Source organism: Chrysemys picta, chromosome 19 (genome assembly GCF_011386835.1).
Source record: "Chrysemys picta bellii isolate R12L10 chromosome 19, ASM1138683v2, whole genome shotgun sequence".
Taxonomy (NCBI): domain Eukaryota; kingdom Metazoa; phylum Chordata; order Testudines; family Emydidae; genus Chrysemys; species Chrysemys picta.
Window position 1 is genome coordinate 16,300,668 of NC_088809.1, and position 16,952 is coordinate 16,317,619.

General features: G+C 48.3%; 1 protein-coding gene across 3 annotated transcripts in view; it reads right to left on the bottom strand.

Annotated features, from left to right (window-relative positions):
• Positions 1–16,952, bottom strand: part of CLIP2 (CAP-Gly domain containing linker protein 2) — a 124,718-nt gene that overhangs the window by 84,832 nt on the left and 22,934 nt on the right. For all 3 annotated transcript variants that reach the window (XM_065573007.1, XM_008166152.4, XM_008166153.4), the window contains exon 2: positions 16,412–16,635. In XM_065573007.1, coding sequence (XP_065429079.1) covers positions 16,412–16,523 — 112 coding nt within the window. In that variant the 5' untranslated portion in view covers positions 16,524–16,635. The remainder of the gene's footprint in view (positions 1–16,411; positions 16,636–16,952) is intronic.

Below are 16,952 nucleotides of genomic sequence, written 5' to 3' on the forward strand. Positions count from 1 at the left end.
AAAAAACCCACTGCACCAAGTCTCAGAGCAAGGGTCAATTGACTTGGGCTCGGGCTCTGGGGCTAAAATTAGCAGTGTAGCCGTTCGGGCTGGGCTAGAGCCCACATTCTAAGACCCACCTCTCTCGTAGGGTCTCAGAGCCCAGGCTCCAGCTCCAGCCTGAACATTTGCACTGTAATTTTACTGCCCTGCAACCTGAACCATCTGTGACCACGCCCGGGGTCTTTTATTGCAGTGTAGACATACAAGTGGGACACGTGTTTGACACCCACACACTGGACTGATCTACCCCAAGATACTGAACCAGCAAAATATCCAGCGCTAATAAGTCACTAGCATTTAACTATGTTTTACTCTCCGTTCTTAACCTTTTACCCCTTGGAAGCAAAAAACGATTATTTTCTCTTCTATCCATTTTTGTCCTTTTCCACTTAGACAAAAGTTTCCTCCTCCTGCTCCTGTTTTGAATGGATCAGATGGTGAGCCTGGCTGTTTTGGTTCAACAAGAACAGCTTGAGTTATCACACCCTCCCTCCCCCATGCTGAAGCCTCACTGATCGATGTGAAAGGGCCAGCTTTGTGTCAGGGATATTTGTTAAGAGTAAGCCATGTGAAAAATGAACTGATGTAAAAAAAACCCGCCTGCGTGCTCTACCGTGGCCTGCTGGGCTTGGTCATTCCAGCCAGTCACAGCAGGAGGGAGACAGAGCGAGGCAACATCAGGACTGGGAAGAAAAGTCTAGGCTTGTTCCAAGTTCTGCCAGATAGGAATGAGCATATGCAGTTGGTCAACAGATAAGACTGAGGGCAGGCAGGGTTATAATGACCCAGTCCGCTGTTAAATTTCTAGCCCTTAGCATTGTGATGATAACCTGCCAAATGTCACCAAAGCAGCGTTGTCTGCCTGAGCATGCAGGTGCAACCTGGAACAATAGCTGAGAGGCATAATCTGCCCAAGTCATCTCCATTGTCATCATGAGGTTCAAGTGCCAACATACGATTTAAATGTCAATCCTGTATTACACTGTTACTGAGCATTTTAGCATAAATACCCAGTTGATAGGGGGTCATGGGAGGAGTTTGGGATTAAGGGCAGAACTTGGACAGGAGACTATCACTTTCCCCCTTCAATCTGACCCCAATCAAGGCTTTTTTAAAAACTTGTGCTCCTTAGGGGGACTTAGAAATTCCACATTTGGATACTCTGATTGGATATTTACTTGCCTGTCTGACATTTTTTGCACCTAAGTTTTAAAGAGAGATGTCAAATCATTTGTATGGCAGTGGCTCTGCAAACGAGGTAACAGAATTCTAGCACGGAAGAGGCTGTGCTGATGGCTGTGTTATTCTTCTAAGCATGACTAGTGTAACCTACCTTGCTCCTGAAGCCTGGGAGTATGTGCACATCAGCTGCCCCTGACAAGCCTGATCTGAGTTCTTAGTGCAGATCACATATGTGGGGGTTTGAAGGATTCTGACATCCTGTGGAGGAGCAAACATTTGACATTTTCTTCTGTGTGTGGTTACGATTTATAACAATGAGCCTATCGTTAAGTTTGTTATAAATGATTATTAATAGTGTTACAGTAACAGCTAGAGCAGCGGTTCTCAACTCAGGCAGTGAAGGGAAGTCAAGCTTTCCAGGGGTCATGGCAAGCCTTCTAATTCACGATGGAGACATGGCTGGGCCAAATTTACATGAATGGTGTTGTCACCCTACGTATGAGTGGTAGGGGGTGTTTCTCGCTGTAAGGGGAGGCTCTAAGTGAAAAAAATGCTAAGGTGGGACATGATTCAAAAAGGTTGAGAGGCCGCAACTGAAATCAGGTGCTAGGCACTGGACAGACACATAAGAGACAGGCCCTGCCCCACAGAAGCTCCCAGCTAAAGAGAGACAAGCCAGACAAAGGTAGGAAGCGAAACAGAGGCACAGAGAGGGGAAGTAACTTGCTTGAAGTCAAACAGCAGAGCCAGGGCTAGAATACAGATCTCCTGAGTCCCCGTCCAACGTGCTATCTACTGGACCACTCGGCCTCATACACACAAATGCAGAGAACCACAGGCTGACCAAAGGCATCGGAAATGAATCCCCTCCTGGCCTCCGCATCGACACATCACACCGTCACTGACACAATATGTCATAACAGCCCGGCAATCGAAGGATTGCGGCAATAGGTCCCTTGCTGTACCACAGAGCCATCCTCTTCGGCTCACCCCTTCCTTACCCAGACTCAACGGATGACAGACATTTCACCGCAATTGCGAACAGGGAGGAGGAATAACTATGCAAGATTCGGGGCTGGGGGGACTTTAAACACTTGTTAATGAACCCTCACGCCACACTTGAGACTTTTCGGGGGGGGGGGGGAACTGAGGCACAGAGCAGTTGTCACACAGGGCCCAATCCTGCAAACTGCTGAGGGTCTCTTGTCTGGTGCTGAGCTCCCTCAAATGGTAACAGGGTCTGATTCTATTGAAGCCATTTCCATTTACGTTAAAGGTCTGATCCAGCTCCCATTAGTATTAGACCCACAGATGAGAGTCAGTGGAACAGAACCCCCACATCCTGACTCCCAGGCCCTCCTTGTAACCACTAGACTCTGATGGCTTCCCAAAGTGGCTTTAAAACAGCAAACTCCTGCAGCTAGTGAGAGAAATGGATGGTTCTTTTAGAATGCAAATGCAAGAAACGAATCCTAGGGCTTTTCAGGCCATTAAGTAACATGGAATCCTTCAAAATTACTGTTCGTGGCAATAAAGGTCATTTTCATCCTGAGTACAGGCAAGTCATGCGGCCTGTATGGTCTTGGAGCTACCTCCTGCCACGCTCTCTATTCCCGCCGATGTCAGTGGGGGGAGACATGCCCATCAAGGTAGGACGACCAAAATGTAACTAAAAAGGGGGAATTAGCATTTTTGGCTCCTAATAAGAACGGTTGAAGAGATTTGTTTTCAAATAACCAACACTATGGTACAGCACAGAGCTGAATCAGTGTTAACTGAACCCCTGGCATAGCACCAGCATAAATGCCAATAGTGCAGGGTCTCCATTCCATACCTGCTGTTTCACCGCACAGCCACACTAGCTGGCCTGTAACCTACCTCCCAATCCAATTCCTTGGAACAAAGAGATTTCAAAAGGCCTGCTGGGATGTCTCTGGGACCCCAGTGGAATTATGGGAGAAGAAAAGCTCAAACCCCATAACTGCCAGAGACACTCCAGTACAACCCTGGGGACAAACTGCACTGAAATGTAGTTTCAGTTCTCTGGGCTGTAAGATGTTTATTTCTCCAAGTAGGTACCTATGTACAACTAGCTCTGTCTATACATCTTCCTAAGTGAACACACAGCGTTAGCTGCCCACACACTGACCCAGTGTCTAGAATGCAGTTTTGTTGTTCTGTTTTGGTTGACAGGTTTCAGAGTAGCAGCTGTGTTAGTCTGTATCCGCAAAAAGAACAGGAGTACTTGTAGTCTCTAAGGTGCCACAAGTACTCCTGTTCTTTTGGTTGAGTTAATCTAATAACAGGAATTTGGAGGGTTGAGGGTTAAAATTTGCTAAGCCATCGAGTTGGTTCTCAACATCTGGTTTAAATGGCTCAGTGTCCCATTCAAGAGGCAATGAGTTGAGCATAAACAGAGTCGACTCGCAGAAAACGCCAAATTCCCCATTTGCCATAGATGCCTAATCCCTGAAAAAAAAAGTGCACCCCCTCTCTCCCCCCCCCCCCGCAGCAGGGACAAAGATATCCACGTCAATAGCAGGTATTTCGCACCAAAATGCTTTAAGTCTCAGCTGCTTCACCAAATAGCATGTTGCATCATTCCAGCATGCAAAAGAGACAAAACTAAGATTCCAGACAAAATTAAAGACTTCAGAAGAGGCACTCTGATTTTCCTGAGGGCCTCCATTCATCTCCCCTGATTGAATATTCAAGCCAAACCTGGACACAGCAAATTTCCCAGGTATGCATGATCCTGCAGGGGGTTATATTTTATTTATACCTCATCATCCTTGACTGACCTTGTGCAGTCAGTTTGCTCCCATTCTAAAATCCCCTCACTCATTGTAGCAGTTTGTATTCAAAACTCATCTCCGATCATTCCACTCCCTCAAAATATAATTAGACTATTAGTTTTATACTTATACCTGTGTTCAAGTAGTTCCTAGACTTGGAGACACACTGTTGTTTTGTGCAGCAATTCTCAGTTCTGAGGTCACACAGTTTCCTGTGGTCATGAAATTGTCTACAGAATCCAAAATGTACATTTTAAAATGTTGTCTAAGTCATGTTTCTAGTCCTTCTGGTTGCAAAACAAAAAGCTCTTCCAAAATGTACATTACTGCAGTAAAGAGGTTTGTGGGATATAGAGGATTATGCAATATACGGTTTCTGAAGTTTTCATTAAGTATTCATTGTAGTTGATTGTATTTATTTAAATGCATAGAGGTCAAATTTACATACGCTGATAATAAAGGCAGATTTTATCTCTATATGGCACAATGATCTTACAAACATTAAGAAATGATTAAAGTCTCTGTGGGGGGTTGGTTGAAACAATACAAAGGTTTTTAGGGTTAGGGGAACCAAGCATTTTGGATACAGCATCAGAGGAAGGAAGTGGGTGGTTTTGTGACCGCAAGGAAGGTGGAAAAAGGGTTGTCCAAGGGACTGAGAGACAGGACTAGTGGATTCTGTTTGCATCTCTGACTCACCTTGTGACCTTGAGCAAGTTGCCACATGTCTCACCTAATAATTCCCTGTCCCGGCAGGGGCCTCCAGCTTTGGTTGGACCACAGTCCCTCCCTGTTTTCTCCCTGTGATGCACAGCTTAGTCTCCTAAGGATGACATGCTGTGGTCTAACCGAAGTCTTTAGACTTAATGAGGGTTTCTAGATTAAATTAATGACCTGTGATATGCAGGAGGTCAGGCTAGATAATCCTTTCTGGCCTTAAACTTCATTAATCTTCTCAGTTTCTGAATCTGTAAAATGGGGATAACATTGTCTAATTGTTGCATCCGAAGAAGTGAGGTTTTAACTCACGAAAGCTTATGCCCAAATAAATCTGTTAGTCTTTAAGGTGCCACCAGACTCCTTGTTGTTATTGTCTAATTCTATTTAATTTAATTTACATTAAGGACACTTTAATTCCAAACGAGAGAGCCTACACAAGGGTTTAATGTGTTTAACTAATTCACTTGGAATAAACACCTCTAGATAATTCAGATTAATTTTCCTGAGTGTCCCGATGTAGACAAGCGCTAAGTGTCTAGCTCTCTTGTTTGTAGAAAACAGTTTGAAAATGTGAACCTAAGGGATCTGAAATTAGAAGACCAAAAAAAATAGCAAAGCGTTTTAAAATGTGATATTCTGGAGCTTGACTCATGAATTTCAAGTGTTTGGGTCTGGCAATACTAGGTTGCAGTAGACCAGAAGCTTGTATCATTGGCTTGGTGTATTATAGGAGGAGTGTCACCTACTTCAGGCTGATACTGGATCACAATTGTATGAGACAGAATCTGCTGGGCCAAATTCTGTTCTTATTTACACCAGCATGGCAGTGAAGGCAACACAGTTACTCCAGATTTACACCAGCAAACAGGACTTGGCACTTTCTGACCAAACCACCATGACCTGAACGTCTGTGGAAAGAGGATTTTCTTTCCCTGCTGTTCTGTGAGGAGGCTGCAGACAGAGAGAGCAGGAGGGTGTCTGACTTTCATATGCCTTCAGAGTGTGCAATTCTGCAAGGAGTGCACTGAATGGTAAGGATTAACTATATCAGATCCTTCCAAGAGCATCTAACGAGTAAGACAATTAAATCAGCCTCTCAATTGTCTATCGAAATCACCCATGAAACTAGCTAAAACAGGATTGATTCAATACCTTTCTGTATTGCTTGGAATGCATCAAACCAGGTCTTTTCTGGAAATGGAATCCAGCCCTGGATTATCTGCCCCTTCAAAAAGTCACACTCCAGATAGCAGGAGTATAGACAGAGAGGCCCTTATCAGGGATGTGAGAGCTGAATCAAGGTCCTGTTCAAGTAGTAAAAAGGTTCTTAATAGTGCCAGTAAACATTTGGCTTCCAGGATTAGAGGCAGATATGCAAAACTCTCTGGAGAGCATCATCACACCCAATCAGGGGCTGGATTTAGACTCCATCACGTGACCTTCATTCAAACCATTTTAGTCACATCCACAATAATAATTTAAAAAAAACCTCAATCAATCTATTCTTTTCTGTGTCTCCCTGTGACGATGCTGCCACCACCATCTTTGTTGCCTGCCTCCCCTTTCTAAGCCTTTTGCCATTATAAATGTAGTTCAGTCCAAGCAACTGGACTCCCAAATAGAAATGTAATCTGAACAGTATCAATCCATGCCCAGCCTCTGCTGTCTCTACAAGCTCGCAGACAATTGCTTCCTTTACCATCCACAATGTACAGTCCCCATGCTGCTTAGGAGACTTCGATTCCCCCCAAACCCAGAGGACTGAGACGAAGAGCATCCCAGCTGCAATGGGACTGCACAGGGTTATCATGTATATAGTTAGGGGTGACCTATGTTTTTGGCGGGGTGGGACTGCACTATCTGTAGGGTAATACTGCTCAGCAGTTTTCTTTCTGCTCCTCTGTAGGTTCACACACACTTGCACTGTTTGGCACAAGCAGGTAAAAAGGAAGAATTATTAGGGGATACATTCTGAACATAATTTAATGTATTTGGCCACAATGTATTTGGGGGGAGGGATAGCTCAGTGGTTTGAGCATTGGTCTGCTAAACCCAGGGTTGTGAGTTCAATCCTTGAGGGGGCCACTTAGGGATCAGGGGCAAAATAAGTTCTTGGTCCTGCTAGTGAAGGCAGGGGGCTGGACTCAACTCAATGACCTTTCAAGATCCCTTCCAGCTCTAGGAGATGGGATATCCCCATTAATTCAATTCATTCATTCATATTTCTCTCTCATTTCAGAGGCTTATGAAGCAGTACCTGTTAAAAGCAAGTTTCTTTAGGTTTAGCTAATGTAATGTGGAATCAAACTGTAAGAAACATTTTCTTACTGGCATTCCGGTATTCAAGACCTTCCTTGACAAAAGAATGGAGACAGGTATGACTAAGGGCAAACAGTGTTAAACAAGTTGATACCTTATTAGTGTCAGAAGCATGTGGGGCTTGAGCCTGAGGGATGCCTCGTAGCACCCTCAACTCCCACCAATTTCAGCAGGATAGGGCCCATTGAGGTGGTCTCCATTGAGAGAGACCCGAGGAAGAAATGTCTAGTAAAGGTCTCAAGCACGTTGTCAAGAACTGTCACTAGCTCTAACCTAAATCCATTCTGCAAGTGTGAATGAATATCCTTTAACAGAGAACAAAAGGATGCGCCAGAAGGCCTGAAGCAAAACAAAAACAAAAAACAAAACCTTTGCTAGAAACAATAGCAGTTTCTGGCTCTTCAGCATGGGGGTCTATTCTCTCTAGATTCATCAGTGTGCAACACCCAAATTTAACATTACTGGCCTGGGAGCTACGAAGCCTGTGTGGAGACAAGAGTTAGCCCCTTGTGGGAATCAATCAACTTCCAGTGAAATGGGATCGTAGAATCCATGTTTTGCATTCGGCAGCAGTTGAATAGTTTCCGTTTTTGTTTGGAACCCCTTCCTAGAGAATTACTAGCCTGATACATCATCAGGCAGCCTCTGTGCTGATTTCTTAGAGTCTAATGAAAAAGCAGCGTACACTAAATGGACCCCGCAGCTAAACCAGTTGAAATGCCAGTGCTTACCTTGGAGACATCCAGAACAGATACTGCTGGTTCCAATTATTTAAGCATAATTCCCTCTCAAGAACACATTCTTCATTCCTTGCATTCCCTTTGTCCATCAGGTCACAAAATCAACCTAGAGGCAATAGAAATTCGCTCTCCCGACTACATGACCGGAATAGACTCTGACAGATGCCCGACAACCTTTAGGGAGCATGCAAAATATTTGCAGGTTCTTTACATGTTATTAATCCAGCTGCAGATAAATAAAGAGAAACAAAGATTACCCATGAAGGCGGAGAGGAGTGCAACACAAGTCCTACAGAGAAGTTAGACGGGCGATGGTTTACTCTCCTCTGGCTCCACGCATGCAGCCAGAGCCCATTAATGTTAATGGGACTCAGATGCATGCACTTACAGACTTCTCAGTATGGAATCAATAAGAGTATAAAACTATAAGTATCCATTAGAAGCTAGTTGCACTTGTAGAAAGAGAACAGGAGACAGCGTAGCTACCTCGTCCCCCACCCCGCCCCTTGGACAGCTCAAACCTTGGCTAAAATCTGTCCAAGTCCTATGAAGTTCATGACGTGCAATTTTAAAATGAAACTTTTGCCAGGGTTCATAGCAGAAGTGCTCAGACTGCAGCCTGAAGAGTCCTAATCTACAGCCCTCTCCATGGGAGTCCTAACATTATTCTCTCCCCTCTGTAAGCGGGCTGATCATGTACTTGTGAAAGGTGTCCGAGAGACAGCCCTGTAGACCAGACAGCACAGGCAGGGACAGCCCAAGCTTCTCTGCAGCATCTGACAAAGGAGCCACAAACTGACCTAACGGGAGCGACAGTGTTGTTCAGTCTCCGTGACTCAGTCAGTCTTTAGCCTCTCCGCCCAAAGCTCCAATAAAGGAACCGAGCAGTGCCCACTGTGGTGGCAGTTTCTCTAGAGTGACAGATGATCATAAAGGTCTCTTCTGGTCTTAACATCAGGTCTGACCCTCTGCATAACGCAGGCTGGAGAAACCTCACCTAGCAATTCCTGAATCAAGCCCATCCTACCTTCTGTTCAACCTACAGCATCCCTTTTAGCCAGATGTGATGGGTAACTGTCACTAAAAGAGCCAAACGAAGACTATCAACTCATTGTATGCAGGCCACTGACCATGCACCAGGTAGTAATGACCCACTTTCCACCACTACTGTCCTGGGCCCACTTGGAACCTTCAGCTCAGAGCAAACACCTCTGCATCCCATTACCCTCATCCTTGAGCCTACAGTCTCCCTGGTTTATAAAACATTCAGTACAGCCCACAGAGACTAATTATTCTAGCAGGCTGGAGCCCAAGTCGGCTATTCCTCGCTAATGGCCCTGAAGGCCTGGGGTTATTTTGTTTTCATTCCTGGTGGGCAGAGCCATCAAGCAACATCTTATCAAGACCCACAAGCAAAAATGATGGTTCTGTGCATTAATTTTTGATTTAAAAATAATGTAGGTGAGTTTGTATGCAAATTAGGTGCAATTCTCAGGCTTCTGGCCAATTTTCCTGTGCTGCCTAGGTACACCTCCCCTTGGTCCTTGGCAGTAAGGGTGGGCCCCTAATGCAAACAATTTGGATCCAGATGGCAGACATGCCAGAGCATGGCGGTGTTTGGGTCTTGAATTTGGCGTCTACATATTCTAAAAAAACAGGGCCCATTTGCAAAATGTGGATCTAGTCTGGGTTCAGACTCTGACCACGCCCAAGGTTCAGGACACAGGAGTTGGTTTGGGGACCATCTCTGTCAGGCACTGGAACTCTCAGCATCTGCCAGAGCTCTGAACATATTCATTTCCCCCTTTTTCTTCTTGCCAAAAGTTCTCTAATCCCAAAGAGGATTGAAGGGCCGTAAAATGCCTTGTAAATGAACCCTAGGGCCAGCTGACAGGAGATTACCGCATGAAAGGAGAGGCTTTCCTCATTCACCCAGTTACTTTAAGACTCTTTTGAGCGACTGAAAAACACACTGACATGCAAACACTTCTATTCGCAGCAGCCTTCACCTGTTCCACCAGCTGTGAAAGTTGTGTGGACTCCATTCATCATTGCTGCTCATTCATTCCTGCAGCTCCAGAACGCTAGAGCGAAGGGAGACTGTCTGGGGCAGGGACGGATTTGTAAGACCCGGAAATTTTAGGGGCAACAAGAAATCTGAACATTAATTCTGGAGCTTTAGACACACAGACCTCCCTAGCTGCCTGCAGGCTCACTTGCCGTCTCCTTTTGGCAGACAATGGGAAACAAGAGAGCATGTTAGCGGTGATCTACTCCCTGCTGTATCAGCCACATGCAGAGTTAGATTTCCAGCCTGCTTTTCAGCCACACTTCTGTGGTGGCTTTTCATACCCTCCCCATTGTTACAACGCTTGGGGTGGGGGGTGGACTGGTGAGGGAGAGAAGGACTATCAAGGTAGCAAAGAGAGGGTCACATTTTAAGGCTGTGGGTTTCAAAGAAGCCTAAGAGAGTGAGGTGCCCACCTTCCATTGGCTTTCAGTAAGATTTAGGCACCGAAATCCCTTAGGAACTTTGAAAATCCCAGCCTTCAAGACTATAGACACACCAATGCTCCATGTCCACAGGAGTCACAAAGCCAGAGCATGTAACGCGTATGAGCCATCTAAGGCAGTGGTTTTCAAACTTTTTTTCTGGTGACTAAGTTGAAGAAAATTGTTGATGCCCGCAACCAAACGGAGCTAGGGATGAGGGGTTTGGGAGGGGCTCAGGGCTGGGCAGAGGGTTGGAGTGTGGGGGTGAGGGCTGCAGGGTGGGGCCGGGAATGAGGGGTTCAGGGCGTGGGAGGGGGCTCTGGGGTGCAGGAGGGGGTCAGGGCTCTGGGCTGGGGGCGCAGGCTCTGGGGTGGAGCCGTGGATGAGGGGTTTGGGGTGCAGGAAAGGGGTCTGGGTTTGGGGGGAGCCTCAAGGCTGGGCAGAGGATTGGGGTGTGGGGTTGAGGCGTGGGCTTACCTTGGGCACTTCCTGGGCAGCGGCGCAGCAGGGGTGCTAAGGCAGGCTTCCTGCCTGTCCTGGCACCACGGACCGCGCTGTGCCCCAGAAGCGGCCAGCAGCAGGTCCGGCTCCTAGGCAGAGGCGTGCAAGGGCTCCATGCAGCTCTCGCCCGCAGGCACCGCCCACCCCCCACCCCCCCAGCTCCCATTGGCCAGGAACCGGCCAATGGAAATGCGGAGCCGGTGCTCGGGGCAGGGACAGTGCGCAGAGCCCCATGGCCCCCCCCCGCCTAGGAGCCAGACCTGCTGCCGGCCACTTCCGGGGCGCAGCGCAGTGTCGGAACAGGTAGGGACTAGCCTGCCTTAGCCAGGCAGCACCGCCGACGGGACTTTTAACGGCCCGGTCGGCGGTGCTGACCAGAGCCGCCACGACCCAGTGCCTGACATTCTGCGACTCAGTACTGGGTCGCGACCCACAGTTGGAAACCTACTGATCTAAGGTAATACCTTAGTAATGGGACTTTGGGAGCCATGAGCCCTCATCTCCCCTTGACTTCAGTGCGAGTTGCAGGAGCTCAGCACCTCCCCAGAGACAATGCTCGGAGCGTGCCATGTCTAGAACTCTTTCACAGAGAAGGTGCTGGTGGATGGCACTTAAGGATGTGCAGCATAGCTCCTGCATTTTACAGGATCCGTAACACTGCTTGTGTGTACTACCAATGGCTATCTCTCTGCAGCTCCTGCCATCAACTCGCACCAGGCCTTGGAGACAGAGCTATCAAAAGGAGAGCCCCCTGGTGGACAGCAGACGCGGGGGAGAAGGCAGGAAGGGTCTTTCTAGAGACAATGGAAAGTCATCACTTTCTGCCAGAGCACAACTTGTCTGCCTCCCCTCCTTCATCCTGTACACTACAGAGTCTCGAGATCTGCCACGAACAAGGGAGGACAGATGAAAACTGTTGGGACATCACTGGAGGGTGTTAAACACTAGGCTCAAAGCAGGATATCTAATGGCCTTCCAGGCTGGCAGTCCCTCACTTCTTACGCCACAGCAAGAGGAGACTAACGGCCTGTCTTGATTTAATAGCACAGTTACACTTATGGGCATTAGACACCAAGGTACAAACCCGATTGCTTGCTAGTTATCCATTGGCGTGACGGTTATTTCTGTGCATTCACATTAATGTGCCACCAGGGACAGGTTATCACTGCATAAGGGAGGGTAGTGCTGGTGAAAGGGACCCAGCTGAGAGCCAAGTGCTCAGAAATCAGAGGACACAGGGCAGGTGCAGAGAACGGAGGCAGCAAGCCTCCCTGAGGATGCATCTCAAACCCTGACCCCCTCCAGGCTGGTGAGTGCAATCCATGCCCCACACAAGGCCGGGCCCTGCCGCTGAGATGGCTGACGAAAGTTTAAGTCAATGCCAGCTGGATGGGACGGGGGGGAGAGGAGGCGGATTTTGTGGCACTCAACCACTAGGCACCAGAGCAAGGCCAATCTCAGCAGGAAAGGGCGGGGAACATTTTGTATCATGGTGTAGGTTTGTTTAAGTGCCATTAGTTGCTGGAGTAACCAGGGTGGGTACCACAGCACCAGCTCTCCCCGCTGCTGTCCCCGGGCCCCATCCATGCTCAGTGGGAGCCTACAAGCCCAGCCCAGCAGCTCCTCTCCAGGCTGGAAAAGTGCACCTAGGAGGAGACAACAAGTTCTGGTTGCTAGATTCTGGAGTGCAGTGGGGGGCCCGTCTCACAGTACCCAGGCAAACGGAGAGCAGGGCAGGCAGGGAGTGAGAGAAAGGGATGGCTAGCCCCTCCCAGCGTCCCACGCTCCTACCGCCCGGGGAGAGGTAGCAGGCTGGGGGTGGCATGTGGACAGGGTCAAGGGGAAGAAATAGGGAGTGTGAGGCCCAGCCTTGCTACAGCTGCCTGACGAACACGTGGCTGGCTCCACAGTCCCGTTCGGTCCCATTCCCACCAGGCATGGAGGAAGAGTTCTGAGAAGCGACTGTTTCAGCAGCTCCCCATGCTGTGCATGAAGCCAAGGACAGTGTGCCCTTCGCAGCTAGATGCTGCCTGCCCAGATCTGGGGAAGAGGCAGCAGTGCATCTTGCAGCAGGGAAATGAGAACCAGCACAACACCCGAGGCCGTTTACAGCCTGCGGATGCTGCATGCCCAAGATCACCAGCCAGATCCTTCCCCACCTACCTGCCACCCTTTTCTTCCTCTCTGCCCCGAGTGCAGTCCTATACAGTCACTCCCCCACTGACCCCATGGGAGAAGTGCAGGTCAGAGTATTCCCCCACCTCTCCACCTTGGTCTTCTGAGCAACAAACCTTGTTTTTAAGCTTTGCAGGCAAAGGTCAAACTCAGCACGAGGCTGCATGCTGCTTGCGCTGGGCCTGCTTTGGGGGCACATTCATCACGACCATGGGTGGCTGTGGCAGACAGAGGCACAAAAGAGCGGCAGTAAACAAGCACCAAACCCAGCTGAATGGCTGCAGCAGGCCAGTTGTCATTGCTTATTAACCCTTTCGCACTGCAACACACATGCTGACTGCCTATGCTGAGACCCTGCACTGGCAGCTTGAAGGGGATAGCAGTGGCCAGGGATCTCTCTACACGTCCATGAAGATGGAAATTCCCCCCCCCCTTCCTCTTACAGCCAGACCAACTGTAATTCGCCCTCTGCCACAGGTTCAAAAATAGACTCAACATCAAGTGCATTGACAGACTGGTGCTGGTAGCTAACGAGGCATCTTTGACCCACTTCGCTCTCAGTCACTGCAGCACCCAGGGCCGGTGCTACCATTAAGGCAAACTAGGCGGTTGCCAAAGAGTTGGGGGCGCCAAAAAGCGGTGCCCCCCAATTTTTTTTTTTTTAACAGAGTTCCTCCCCGAGCACGCGGTCGCCACTCCACTTCTCCCGCCTCCCAGGCTTGCAGCGCCAAACTGCTGTTTGGCGCCGCAAGCCTGGGAGGGGAGGAGAATTAGAGCGGGGGCGGCGTGCTCGGGGAGGAGGCGGAGCAGAGGTGAGCTGGGGTGGGGAGCTGCCGCACGGCTCCCCGGGGGGGAGGGGGGAGCTGCCGCGGGGGGGAGCGCCTCAGGGTGGGGGGAGCTGCCGCAGGGCTGGGGGGAGAGGCCCGCAAGATGGAAGTTTTGCCTATGGCGCGAAACTTCCTTGCACTGGCCCTGGCAGCACCGTTCAAATGCCAGTGCAGACCGGGGGGAAAAAGGGGAGGTGTATTTTGCCTGGTACTCCAGGAGCAGATTTGGATACTATTGAGCATAACGATACCTTCGCAGCTAGGCCTGCTGAAGTCTATGGGACTAAACTAGAGGAAGGGAATCAGAATTGGATTCATTTATCACTCCTACCTAGAGCAGAGAAAATATTGCAGAAAATAATTCATTGCAGTGAGAATTTGCTCCATTTGCTTTAACTGTGTCCTCACCCTAATACTTAGACATCAGGAGGCTTTTAATGTCATTGAACTGTGAGAGACAGGTCCTAAAGCTAAACAACAACCCTGCTAATGGTCACATCTGTCTTCATCACCACATCACCCTCAGTAGAATTTTAAACACAACACAGAGGGCCAGATCCTCTGCTGGTGTCAATCAGTGTTGCTCCATGGACTTCAACGCCACTTTGTGCTAGCTACTGATTTGGTCCAGAGTCCGATGAGATGACTGGGTTTGGCAGCCCAGAAAAGATTTGCACTCACAGAGAAAAGCAAGTTAAATCCTAAGGTTTTTGCAATCTGCTCCAGGGGACAGTTGGCGGGAGCAGAGGGGGGTGCTATTCACCATTGAAGGAACAGAAATATCCACTACAAAGGTCCCTGAACAAATCAGTGTCACTGAAATGGCAACAGAGTCAGAGTCACTGAGCAGAGAGGGGCGCTTTGTGTGGCAAGCGCATGCAGATGTAGCTCCCTGAACCCCTGCTCTCATTGCAAAGAGTTGACAAGACAAATATACATTGATACAACCTCCCTGCCACTGAAATCCCACAAGGATTTTTTTTTTAAAAACAACACTTCTATGGTCCCACCACTGCACCAATCATTGCCTGGTTTCCCTCTCTTTTGTGCAAGCATCACCCCAGACTAACTTGCTTTGCAATGACAACACAGATCTTTGTCAGCTGTGGCCCCGATCCTGCAAAAAAGTCATATAGGAGCAGGGGGCCTTTCTGTGCTTATACTGAACTCACTGCAGGATTGGGACCTAAAAAATGCTATTCTCTAAAGGGACAGAACCATACACAGCACTAATAAAGCTAGCGAACACTGTCTTATGTTGAGGTAGGAATGAGAGGGTGGCAGATTTTAGGTTAAAACCAGCAACGTCCCCATCAAGGCAAACATTTGAGTGTATGTTTTTAATGAAATATATAGTGAAAAAATCTCTGCGTATTGAAAACAGTTAGTGGAGGGCCTGGCAGGCCCTAAAGATTCACCATATCTGGGCTTATTCCTGGGATCACGAGCATTTGGAAAGGACCCACTTTATATGTTTCAAGGGAATTGTTTTAAAACAGAAACAATTTTTATACCTAAAAAGTTAGCCAAAAGTTGCTTAAAATTAAGCAGCCAGGAGAAATCACAAACTGGAAACTGTAGCCCTAAATGAAGGGCTTGCAATCCCTTGAATTTTTAGGGTTGCACTGAACATTGGCCCTAGTATTGCTAAACCACATTCCTTACACATACTGATGTGTAAACAGTATGCAGGGTACGAAGATCACACACCCACAGTCCAGGATATGAGTGATAATACATAGCATGAAGGTCACCTGCAAATGAGTCAACCCAAATTGCTGCACCGACTCAGGATAATCAAAAACTGCCCTCCCCCTTCCAAGTTCCATCAGTCAGAAAGGTTCACTCTCATAACTCTGCAAAATCATTCTTGCATCATCTCATGACAACACATTATTCCTATCAGTCTGTGCCTCAGTGACTATTGTGCATGTGTACGAGTGAGGCTTTCAGTTCCCCAGGCAGCTTTTACACACACACACACACACACACACACACACACACACACACACACCCTTGAGTGCCCTGTAATTGCACCACGACTGTCACCACAGTACAACACTTGTATTAAAAAAAGACATTCAGCCTTCATTCTGTACACCCTGTACAGTTGGAAAAAAAGTCTACTCAAATGAACCCATGTGGATGATTTAGTTGGTGTTGATCCTGCTTTGAGCAGGGGATTGGACTAGATGACCTCCTGAGGTCTCTTCCAGCTCTAATATTCTATGATTCTATGTGCTGCAGACAGATGCAATTACTAGATCAGTCACCCAGGTATACATGCACGCAGAGCTGGGACTACAACCCGGTTCCTTCAGCTCCAAACATCCCACATCTTAAGCTAAGGAGAACCTCTAAAGCAAGTATCAGAGAACCTCTAAAGCAAGTAGAAAGAAGCAGGTCCCTATCTGCTCTGTAGATCAGCCACTAGAGGGTGACAACTCTCTCATTCCAATATACTTGCTTTGCCTAGTTGCCATGATGAGCCTATTTATGCCAACATGAGGAACAAGCGCGGAGGATTTTAAAACCAGGAGAACCCAGACTTAAGACGTTTTTCACCAGGTAACTTCAGAGGGCTTTGGGCCAGGCCCTAGATGAATCCAGGTCTCACCTTCCTTTGAGCCAGTAGTGGCTGCAGCTGCAGCTGTCCCCGAAGCCCGTCCCACGGGGCTGGAGTGTTTCCCCGCCCTGCCGGGGATTTTAAGTCCACTTGGCTTCAGCATGTTTGTCTCGCTCTGTATCTCAAGCTAGTAGCTGCCCGTCTCTTGGAGGGTTTTCCTACTGTCGCCCAGTCAGGCCTCTAGATGATGGACCTCTTCTTCCATCGTCACAGACCTGGAGAAAAGAAGAGCACAAAGAAGTCAAACTCAGTTCAGAGAGGAAAGAGGGTCTTGCGGATAAGGGACTAGACTGAGACCCAGGAGATCTGGGCTCGTTTCCCACCGCTGTCACACATTCAGATTCACAGCGTTTAAAGCCAGAAGGGACCATTAGATCATCTAGTCCAGGAGTTCTCAACCAGGGTTCCGCGGCCTCCTGGGGGTCTGCGAGCCCTTTCGGGGGGCCGCGGAGCTCCGACACTGAAACCCGGTGGCCCGAGTCCCAGCGCTGATCCAGGAACAGCGCGGGGCTGAAGCCAGCACCCCCCCGCC